General features: G+C 54.6%; 1 protein-coding gene across 4 annotated transcripts; it reads right to left on the minus strand.

The window, feature by feature from the left end:
• Positions 1 to 409: 409 nt before the first annotated feature.
• Positions 410 to 6,207, minus strand: EPOR (erythropoietin receptor). 4 transcript variants are annotated; one of them, XM_047096686.1, is made up of 9 exons: positions 5,989 to 6,081; positions 5,582 to 5,747; positions 4,992 to 5,127; positions 4,415 to 4,483; positions 4,180 to 4,337; positions 3,518 to 3,671; positions 3,347 to 3,434; positions 1,553 to 1,640; positions 410 to 1,459 (listed from the first exon to the last, which is right to left on the minus strand). In XM_047096686.1, the coding sequence occupies exons 2-9, from the start codon at positions 5,582 to 5,584 to the stop codon at positions 851 to 853; spliced, it is 1,305 nt and encodes a 434-aa protein (XP_046952642.1). In that variant the 5' UTR covers positions 5,585 to 5,747; positions 5,989 to 6,081; the 3' UTR covers positions 410 to 850. The 4 variants fall into 4 exon arrangements, with proteins under 4 accessions (XP_046952642.1, XP_046952643.1, XP_046952641.1 ...); XM_047096687.1 differs by having other exon boundaries at positions 5,582 to 5,695; positions 5,989 to 6,070; XM_047096685.1 differs by lacking the exon at positions 5,582 to 5,747 and having other exon boundaries at positions 4,415 to 4,593; positions 5,989 to 6,204.
• Between the last annotated feature and the right edge of the window lie 4,629 nt (positions 6,208 to 10,836).

Consider the following 10,836-nt stretch of genomic DNA (forward strand, 5'->3'; position numbering starts at 1 on the left):
CACACATGTCCCGGCTCACGCGTGTGAGAGTCTTTAGGGTATTTAGCTAGGGGTGGCTTTGGTAGAGCTTCTAGAAGGCCTGCATATGCCCATCTTTCCTAGGTCATGTCTAACTTAGTGATATCATTATTATTCGTGGCAGAAACTAGCCAGAGGCTCAGGCAACAGCTTTCCTTCCCCAGGGAGCACAGCCAAACCGCATTTCCGCCCCCAATGGTCCATGGATCAAGCTGGGGTCCTGGGACTGTTTCTAATCCCTAAAATGGCCCCCAGCATCTTCTGTTTCCTCTTTGCTGCTTGGTTAGCAAGATGCCGGGGGGCCATCTACAGACCAGCAGGGTCTGGGCTTCTGACTCATCCCAGAAATGGCTGCCTGCCTGCTTGCATTGAAATATGAGAGAGAAACCACTTAATGTGTAAAGCCAGTCATGTTTAGGTTTTTTTGTTTGTTTGTTTGTTATGGCAGCTAGTATAACATATACTGAGTCCTTCATTCTATTAGGATTATTATTCATATCGCCAGGTCCAGAATTTCAGACTGGGCTCGAGGCCTTTTCCCGTTGCCCCTATGGTCTGGGCCCAGGGAAAGATGGGGCCTACAAGGATGTTTGTAGAAGTCACGAAAGGGGGGGGGAAATTACATATGCACACAAACACACATACACTCATACAACTCTATACATTTTAAAATACTCCAAGGTTGTACTGAGCAGGACGGATTGGGCAGAAAGCCGAGGTTAGCAACGCCCCTGGTCCTGAGGGAGCCCTCACCAACCCTGCTCAATAAGTCTAGGGCCTGGGCTAGCACTTGCGGTCACGCTGGGTCCCCAAGCATCTGAGGGCTGGAGTTCTAGGAGCAGGCCACATAGCTGGGGGGTGAAGGCTCGGTGGCTGGGATGAGGCTGTTCTCATAAGGGTTCAAGTAGGGGCCAGTGGATGAGTCCCCCTGGGCTTCCTGGGAGCCCCCTGAGCTGTAGTCCGTTGAGATGCCAGAGTCAGACACCATGAGGTACAGGTACTTTATGTGGGGTGGGGTGGGGGGCAGCTCAGGGGGCAGCGCTCTTGGGCGCAAGAGCTGGGAGCTGGGATCCAGGATCGTGTACTCAAAGCTGGCACCCAAGGCCCCCTCTGGCCCAGGCTTCAGGGACAAGGCAGATGAGCAGGAGAAGGCTTCTGAGCCTTTATCCATGGCTACCATGTCCAAACTGCCATCAGGCCGCGGGAGATCCTCGCTGGGTGGGTTCCGGGGCAGCAACCACTTGTCCAGCACCAGGTAGGTGTCTTGGGTATGTTCGCTGCCCAGCGGCTCCAGCAGGGGCCCCTCCTCTGCCCCCCGCTCCGCTGCCTGGGTAGCCCCCCAGCAACGCTCAGAGAGGACTTCCAGGGGGGAGGGTGGGTCCTCTGCAAAGGGAGTGCAGGGGCTCCACCAAAGACAGCCCTCATTCTGGTACAGCCACAGCTGGGGAAACAGCACCGGCCTGCTCAGACACCTACGGTTCGGCCACAGGAGCAGGGAAACCCCAGGCCCCGAGGGGACAACCAGGCCACCTACCTGGAAGTTACCCTTGTGGGTGGTGAAGAGGCCCTCAAACTCACTCTCGGGGCTTGGGATACCAGGCCAGATCTTCTGCTTCAGAGTCCTGGTGAAGCCAACAAGAAACAATTACATGGATACGTGTCACCGAATGTTCACCAATACCCCCCTAAAAAGCAGCCACAGGGGCACAGATAGTCCTAGTCCCTCATAATCACAAGGCAGAGGAGCGCATAGGGGCTGGGGAACAGAGGCTCTGGCTGAGGCATCTGCAAGGCCCTACAGATGGGTGACTGGAACAGGGTTTTGAAGGATGCATAGGAGTTCCACATACGCTGCCTGGTGCTCTCCCTTAACCTGGCCCAGGCTTGTCTGGAGGTTCATTATGTTACTTCCCTTCTCGCTCCTTTCCATAATTCCCCGAATGTACTCAGAATAAACTTCGGGGGCACCTGGGTGGCTCCGTCGGCTGGTTGAACATCCGACTCCTGATTTTGGCCCAGGTCATGATCTCACGGTTCGTGAGTTCGAGCCCTGCATTGGGCTCTGCACTGACTGCGGAGCCTGCTTGGGATTCTCTCTCTCTCCCTTTCTCTCTGTCCCTCTTCATCTTATGTATGCTTTCTCTCTCCCCCTCTCAAAATAAATAAAGTTAAAAAATTAAAAAAAAAAAAAAAAGAATAACAATCTCTTCTCCACAGCCCTGCAGACAACCTTGCACGTTCTGACCCCTGTGACCTCCCTCACCTCATCATTCACCACTTCCTCGTAATATATTCTGCTCTAGCCAGAGATACCCTCTTGGCAGCTGCTTCAGTGCTCCCCAGCTCATTCCCACCTCGGGGCCTTTGCACTTGCTGTTCCTTTTCAATCGTCTCGCGGCTGTCTTTGTCCAACCGTCAGGTTTCCATTCTGATATCATCTTCCAGAGGCCTTCCCTGACCATTCTGTCACGGCCCCACACCCCATTTGTTTCTGTGATAGCACTTACCACAATGGATAATCAAATATCTGTTGGTGGGGTGCCTGGGTGGCTCAGTCGGTTGAGCAGCCAACTCTCGATTTTGGCTCTGGTCATGATCTCATTGTTTGTGGGATCAAGCCCTGCGTCGGGCTCTACACTGACAGCGTGGAGCCCGCTTGGGATTCTCTCTCTTTCCTCTCTGCTCCCGTATATGTTGGTAGCCTTGTTTGCTATTCGACTCAGCTTTGAGATCCACAAGGTCAGAGAGATGTTTGTTTTCCACTTTCTCCCCCGTGCCTAGCACAGAGTTGGCACTCAGTGTGTATTTTCCAACCAAATAAATAAACAAGGCCCTTAAAGACAACAGAATGCTGCTTGGCAGACAAGGCAGGAAAGGCATTGCAGGCAGAAGGAACAGCATGTGCCAAGGCTTGGGGGTATGAAACCACATGGTATGAGCTACGAATAACAAAAACCTCAGGATGGCTGGTCCTACCATAGACCATCTAAGGAGCTTGATAACAGAGGCAGGAGGCACTCAGGATGTTAAATCTTTCCATTAGGCCCATCTGGGGATTTTACAAAAGTTGATGAAATTGGGAAAAGGAACAAGCAAAGGAATTCAAAAAGGAGCAACCGCTGAGGTTCAAGGAAAACCAGGTGAATGTTCCCAAGAATTTTAACCAAGATTCTGGATATGGTCTGGCTTGCATCCCAGCCCTGCCACGGACTCCTCACTGTGTGTCCCTGGGCAAAGTGCCTTTCCGTCTCTGAGCCTAGCTTTCCACAGCAAAAGGAGAACGTAAGTGCGTTGGAGTCTGGGCTAGGTGCCCGAATGGGGCGCTCACCGGCGGTGGGAAAGCAGGGCGAGCACGGCCAGCAGCAGCAGGATGAGCACGAGGATGAGTGAGAGCGTCAGGATGAGAGGGTCCAAGTCTACAAAGCAGGGAGGAAGTCAGGGCAGTAGAATTACCCCATGCTCCTCCCCAGGCCCTCCTAGCTCCTAGCTGGGGCCTCACCACTAGCTGTCAGCAGCGACGCAGGCTCGGACCAGGCGCTCCAGAAGCCACCGAAGCTCGGCTCAGCCATTCGCGCGCGAACCATAAAAGTGTAGCGCGTTCGGCCGCGAAGGTTGCTCAGTGCGCACTCGGTGCGGCCATCCAGGATCTCCACCTGGGGGCGGGGCCTGGGTGAGAGGCGTGGTCAATAGGGGCGGGGCGAGCAGAGAAAAGCTTGTGGGGGCGGCACCGAGCCAATCAGAGAAAGGAAGGACAGCTTCGCAACACTGCGGTGAGGGGGGAAGGGCAATGAAAGCAAGAGGCGGGTTCCAGGAAGGCTCGGGCCAATCAGGACGGAGGCCCAAGGAGCAGGGGGCGGTCTCGGGCTATTTAGGGGCGGGGCCAGGGAGCAAAGGGTCGGGATGTTGAAGGGGTGTAGTATTTGGGACAAGGGGGTAAGTGGGCTTTGGGCTTGAGTCCAGGTGGACTGGGAGGCACTGGGAAGGAAGACATGTCAGTGGGAGTTGATGTGTTTTGGGCAAAGAGATGACGGGCGTCAGAGGTGGACCTGAAGGGGCGAGGCCAGGAGGCGGGGCCATGCTGGCCACCGGGGCGGGATTTAGAAGGGGAGGCGGGGCTGTCCACCACACAGCCTTTTGGACTGGCTGTCTGGGCGGCCTCACCTTCTGAGCGCCCCCTGCGACGTTGCCGGAGGAGATGTTCACTTCGTAGCGGATCAGACTTGCGACGGGGGCTCCAGGAGGCGGGAGCCAACGCAGTACCACGTGGCCGCCCTCGTCGGCCCGCCGCGCCAGCAGCCCCGCGGGGGGGTCCAGGAGCACTGCGAGAGGGGTTGATCAGGTGGGCGGTGACCGAGACTCCCTCACCCGACAATTTCCCCATTGCCTGCGCACGTACCCACTTCGTTGATGTGGATGATACGGTGATAGCGTGGAGCGCCCGAGGATACGGCTGTGACGCGCAGCTCTAAGGGCACAAAGCTCGACGCGTCGGCCGTAGGCAGCGAGCACCAGAAACGCACAGCGCCGCGAGCCGTGGGCGCCTGGTGCAGGCCGCATGGCTTCCACGGTTCGCCCCTGTGCGCCAAGGGGCCAGAGAGGGAAGGGAGCAAGTTGGGGGTGGGGGGTGCGAGAGAGTTTGTATTGCCTGGAGCTTGGGCCCGGTTTGGACACTACCACCAGGGGGCGTCCGGCCCCCGACTACGCGACGCCTTCGTCCTATTTGGAGGGGTGCTGTCCCTGCCCAAATGTTTGGGATCGCTCCGCAACAGAGATCGCGAGACTGTTCCGGCCCCAGCCACTAGGGGGCGCGTCGGCACTGACCCCGGGGCTTCCCACCAGTGACCGCCAAGGGCCTCCCGTCCCACCAGTGTCCTCCCGCTCCCGACGCCAGCAGATGTCCCAAAGTGTGAGCCCTTCCCCACCCGCCCCCTCCTCAGAGGGTGGGGGCGCTCCACCTGCCCCGTCGCACTCACTCGAGCTGGTAGAAGAAGCTGTAGTTGTCGGGGCCGACCCCGGCGCTTGCCGCCTCCTCCCAGAAGCACACCAGGTCCTCCAACCGTTCGGTGAAGCACAGAAGCTCTTCGGGCCCGCGGGCAGCCAGCAGGGCCGCTGCGGGGGGAGGGGGACGCGGGGAGGGGGTCGGGAGAGCCCAGTCCTCGGGCCACAGCAGCCTCCCCCTCCCTCCCGCCGCCTGTGCGAACCGATAAGCAAAAAGCCCCGCCTCGCTCGCTAGCCTAAGCGGGGGCCCTCGAAGGGTCCGCGGAGGTGGTGCCCCCCCCCCCGCCCGAACTCCGAAGCGCTGGTGGCTTGCCTTACTGTTCCCACACACGCCCCCGCCCACCCCACAACCCGCTGGACCGCGCGCGGCTTGGAGGGCCGCGGTCCCCCGCTGCCCGCCCCGCCCCGGCCCAGGACAGGCGAGCCACTGGACGTGTGCGGAGAAGGCGGGGCCCCCTATCGGCCCCGGCAGGCTGCCGGCAGCCCGATAGCGCCAACCGTGAACCCCTCCCTCGCCTCTTCCCTCGACCCGGCAAGCCGAGGCATCTGGCGCCCGCATACAAACCATGTTTACAGTCGCCTGAGGCCCGGCCCCTCGGCCTCGACGCGGGCTTTGTCCTCCCTCCCCCGGTGGAGGGTCGGCCAGATCCCCTCTCCTGGGGACTCTAGATTTCGAGGCCTAGACCCAGCACCAACCCTGCCCCGTTAGGATTTATTATGTCCCAGGCTCCCTGAAAAGATAAAACGGGAAATTTATGCCCCCCCCCCCCCCCGCCCACAACACAGTCTGGAGTCTTAGACCCCAGCATGCTACGCCAGGTGCCACTCTAAGGAGGTTCAGCCCCCAGCCCCCAGATCCTAGACTGTAGGGTCAGAACCCGGCGTGGCTCCCAGGACCCAGGCTGGAAGTTCAGGCCTCGGCATTGCCCTCCAGGAACCATTGCGGGGGTCTACACACAGATCCATCCTTACCTTTACTTTCGAACTTGGGGTCCAGGGGGTTGGGTGGGGGAGCCCAGGCGGCCCCAGCGAGCAAGAGACAGAGAGAGCCGACTCCAGGCCAGAGGGGCGCCCAGAGGTGATCCATGATGCAACCCCCCGCCACGGGGGGCGCAGGGCCCCTGCTCCCCTTCCGCCCCTGGCACAATCCACAGCTGGGTCAGCAGCTGCCTCCGCCGGACACAGCTGACCAGGCCCTTCCCGGCCAGGCGCCTCCAAGTGGCAGCTCCCCCGAGGGGGCGGGACCACACGCAGCCTGGGCCGAGATAAGCGGGAGGCGGCCGCCCTGTCGCCCCGGCGGGAGGGGGCGGGGCCCTTAGAGACCCCGCGACTGCTTGGGGGTCAGGGACAGTGGCGGTTTCTGCACTTTCTTACTGTGTGACTCTGGACAGGTGGCTTATCTGAGCTTCAGCCTTCTCATCTATCAAATCCGGTTTGGCACATAGCAAATATTCCAAAAATGTAACATACTGGTATTATCGTGCTAATCAACATCTCTTCCCAGTCTGGGTGGGAATAAATAATCGTAATAGCGACGGGCGGTTGAGTGCGCAGTGCTAGGCAGTGTGGCCAGACGATATATACCATACATATATTCTGGCATGTTGGTAAAACAACATTCTGGATGCTGAAATGTGTGATTTTTAAAAAAGTTTTTATTGATTTTTGACAGAGAGAGAGAGAGAGAGAGAGAGAGAGAGAGAGAGAGAATCCGAAGCAGGAATTACAGTACAAAGCGTGAAAGCTATTTGCTTGGGCTCAGCTTCTTAAACTAGGGTTAACACCGGAACAGAGGTAAGTGCTTGGGGGGAAGGGGTGGATACTTGCGCCTGCCCTGCCCCAGAGTAGCCAATCAGAACACTCCATTTTCTGGAGCACCGTGATTGGTCCAGCGTGGGCATGTGACCCAAAGGGATCCAATGAGCCTCCGCCCTGGGACTTTACTCAAAGTTACTGGGAAAAGGGTGACCGTTTCTATTGGGCCATGAGGGCGTATCCAGACCTCTCTACTAAGGAGGGGAGAAATTGCCTGATGGTGAAGCTAACACAGGCTTTTACACCCTGTTACCTCTATCTGAAACTCTTCCTCTAAATACCCACAGGGCTCAGTCCTTTATTCAGGCCTCTGCCCAAATGCCACCTCCTCAGTGACATTTGCCCCCTAGGATGACCCCATTTAAAATAGCAACCATCTGGGGGTGCCTGGGTGGCTCAGTCGGTCGAGCTTCCGACTTCGGCTCGGGTCATGATCTTGTGGTTGACGAGTTCGAGCCCCATGTCCGGCTCTGTGCTGACAGCTCAGAGCCTGGAGCCTGCTTCAGATTCTGTATCTCCCTCTCTCTACACCACCCCCCACTTTCTCTCAAAATAAATAAACTTAAAAAAAAATAGCGACCTTCTCATCCCACACCCCTGTCGCCCTTAAATGGATGATGGTGATGATTTTACATTCCCTGTTTATTATCACCTAATAAGCATTTGATGTTCTGTTACTGATTTGCCGCCCTCACTAGTTCATTTTGTTCATTTGTGTATCCCTAGCACCTAGAACAGGGCCTGGCACACAGTAGGAGAAATAGTTGTGGAGGGGTGCGTAGGTGGTTCAGTGGGTAAGCTTCCCACTCGATTTCGGCTCAGATCATGATCTCCCGGGTTGTGGGTTTGAGCCCCATGTCGGGTTCCTCGCTGACAGTGCAGAGCCTGCTTGGGATTCTGTCTCTCTGTCTCTGCCCCTCCCCTGTTCTCTCTCTCAAAAGAAATAAATATATCTGTGGAGTAAAAGATTAGAGAAACACTAAGCCAGGAGATGTAAAGAAATGGGTGATACTGTGTCAGGCCCTGGATACAGCTGTGCCTGAGCGCCCCTGAACTTAAAAAAAAAAAAAAAAAGTCATAGTGATGCAGCAGTAATCCCTCCCTCAGGAAATTGGCCTTTGCACCGTGCGTGAAAGAGCGTGAGAGGCAGAAAGTATAAGCTGTGGTTACGAGAGGAAAAGTAACCCAGTGTTTGTTTTTTTTTTTATTAAAAAAATTTTTTTTAACGTTTATTTATTTATTTTTTTTTTTAATTTTTTTTTTCAACGTTTTTATTTTATTTTTTTGGGACAGAGAGAGACAGAGCATGAACGGGGGAGGGGCAGAGAGAGAGGGAGACACAGAATCGGAAAGAGGCTCCAGGCTCTGAGCCATCAGCCCAGAGCCTGACGCGGGGCTCGAACTCACAGACCGCGAGATCGTGACCTGGCTGAAGTCAGACGCTTAACCGACTGCGCCACCCAGGCGCCCCACGTTTATTTATTTTTGAGACAGAGAGAGACAGAGCATGAACAGGGGAGGGGCAGAGAGAGAGGGAGACACAGAATCGGAAACAGGCTCCTGAGCTGTCAGCACAGAGCCCGACGCGGGGCTCGAACTCACGGACCGTGAGATCATGACCTGAGCCGAAGTCGGACGCTTAACCGACCGAGCCACACAGGCGCCCCAGTAACCCAGTGTTTAAGGGAGGGCATGTGTTCTGACACATCACACATCATTCAGGTTTGAGCCCCAACCTTGCCACCTTGGATAAATTACTTAATCCTTACTAGGCTCAGTTCTTCATGTATAAAATAGACATATGGAATGTATGCTATTCCATAAAGCTAGTATCAGGATTTAGTGAGATCGATTAGGTAAAGTTCTTAGGACAGTACATAGTAAGCCCTCAGTAAGAATAAGTTATTTTATTGAAATATAACTGACATGTTACATTACGTAGCAATTATTATTTGCTTAAGCTATTTCAAGAAGGATACTGTTACTTACATCTGACTGGTCCTATGGTCTTAATATTCATAGCCACAACAACAAAAGCCTACGAAATAGCATGTTCTGTTCAGTAATTGGTCTTTTCCCAGACGGTACGTGATGCTTAGGTTCTCCTTTTTGTTGTTGTTGTTGTTTGTTTATTTTATTTTATTTTTGAGAGAGAGAGAGAGAGGGAAGGCGGGGCAGAGAGTGAAGGAGACAGAGCAGAGGATCCAAAGTGGGCTCGCCCCTGACAGCAGACAGCCCGACCCAGGGCTCGAACTCACGAACCATACATTCATGATCTGAGCCAAAATCAAGAGTCTGATGCTTAATCTACTGAGCCACCCTTCCCCTAGTAACAGTACTCAAATGTAATTTCCATGTATGCGCCCTTCCAGGCTCTAGTCTTTGTGATCTGAAGTTGCTCTTCTGGCTCAAAGCATGGGCACAGGACCCAGACCTGGACAATTCTGCCTATTAACATTTCTCTGAGCACAGTGATTGGTGCAGGGGTGGCCACGTGACATGAGTTGGTCCAATGGGCATCTGTTCTGGGACTTTTGCTTGACCTGATGGAAGGGAGGGGCTCTCCTTGCATGGGAAGGTGTGAGCCTGCCTTGCAGTGGGGCTATATTAATTAGATGCTATTTTGGCTACTGTAACAGACCCAAATAATAGTGGCTTAAGTAAGATATACATCTATTTCTCTCTATGGAACAATCCAAGTAGCGGCAATACAATATGGCTGCACCCTGGTCTCAGAGGGCCAGGCACCTTCAAGTTTGTTGCTCAGTTATTCAAAGAACATGAACCCCCCTCAATCCAAGATGATCCACTCCACTGCTTCATTCTAACCAGCGCGGGGGGGCAGGGAGTTAGAAAAGAGGGAAGGGGAGGACACAGGCCTTAAACCCGGACTAAAATTTGCTCACATCCCATTGGTCAAGACTTAGTCACATGACCGCACTTTGCTGCAAGGGAGACTGGAAATGTGTTTTCTACTCTGGGTGGCCAGCTAAAAATCAGTGGTTGCTCTATTCCCACAGATGGTGGCTAGATTTGGCGGGGGGGAGGGGAGGGTACAGTCTCCTCAGCAAATCAGAGCCCAAAGACCACAACAAAATCCTGATATGTTTGGAATCCCTGGATCCAACGGTGACTGACGCTGGACTCAACTGAACTTTTCGAATACACGAGCCATTCGTTTCCCGTTTTGCATGTCTGTTTGAATTGGGTTTCTGAACACTCGAAGCACAAAGAACCCTGATTAACAGTGAGATATATAAAGCCCCTAGTTGATGTACAGCATGGAGTAGAAGTTCCTACGTGAACACACTATTGCTAAGAATGCGGTTGTGGCGGGCGCCTGGGTGGTTCCGTCGGTTAAGCGTCCAACTTCGGCTCCGGGACATGATCCTGCAGTTCGTGAGTTTAAGCCCCGAGTCAGGTTCCGAGCCCCGCATCGCACTCAGCGCAGAGCCAGCTTGGGATTCTCTCTCTCCCCGTCACCACCACACACTCTCTAAATAAATAAACTTACAAAAAAATGAATGTAGTTGTTTCTGTTGTTAGGACTGTGTTGCAGGTGGCCTTATGGGTCCCTTTATCTCTACCTGCTCTGTTTCTTCTTCCTACCCCAGCACAGAGAGACAGGGTACCCCTCTCATCCTCACACCCTATTGACTTAAGGGTGATGATGTCGTTTGTCTCAGATGCCAGTGGAATTTGACTTCTTCAGTCTCCCACACCCATGGCGGAAAAGCAGCGTATCGCCCTTCCAAATGTTGGGGAGTCCCGCCCCCTGCGTGTGTGACAGCCCCTCCCCCTCCGGCATCCGATCATGTCTCGCCCAGACCCTTTCATGAGGCCGTTGGGTTTTTTTTCAGTTTTTGTTTTTTAATTTTGATCTTGATCAAGAGAGAACACGAGGCACAGAACAGACAAGACCCATCTCCTGTTTCATAACCTTGGGCACTGTTTTCATCCACTTCCGTCCCCCCCCCCCCCCGGTTGTCAGATTTCTCTGGGGAA

This window comes from Lynx rufus, unplaced genomic scaffold (assembly GCF_022079265.1).
Source record: "Lynx rufus isolate CCGP_SWC_20201006 ecotype Redwood Valley unplaced genomic scaffold, mLynRuf1.p SCAF_4, whole genome shotgun sequence".
Classification (NCBI taxonomy): Eukaryota; Metazoa; Chordata; class Mammalia; order Carnivora; family Felidae; genus Lynx; species Lynx rufus.

Bases quoted from the DNA above. Each gene is read 5' to 3' on its own strand.
- EPOR (XM_047096684.1), bottom strand. From the start codon at position 6,103: ATGGATCACCTCTGGGCGCCCCTCTGGCCTGGAGTCGGCTCTCTCTGT. The intron at 4,594-4,991 runs GTGAGTGCGACG...CTTGGCGCACAG, and splicing joins AGCTTCTTCTACCAGCTCGA to GGGCGAACCGTGGAAGCCAT. The intron at 3,435-3,517 runs GTGAGGCCCCAG...CCTGCTTTGTAG, and splicing joins GTCGCTGCTGACAGCTAGTG to ACTTGGACCCTCTCATCCTG.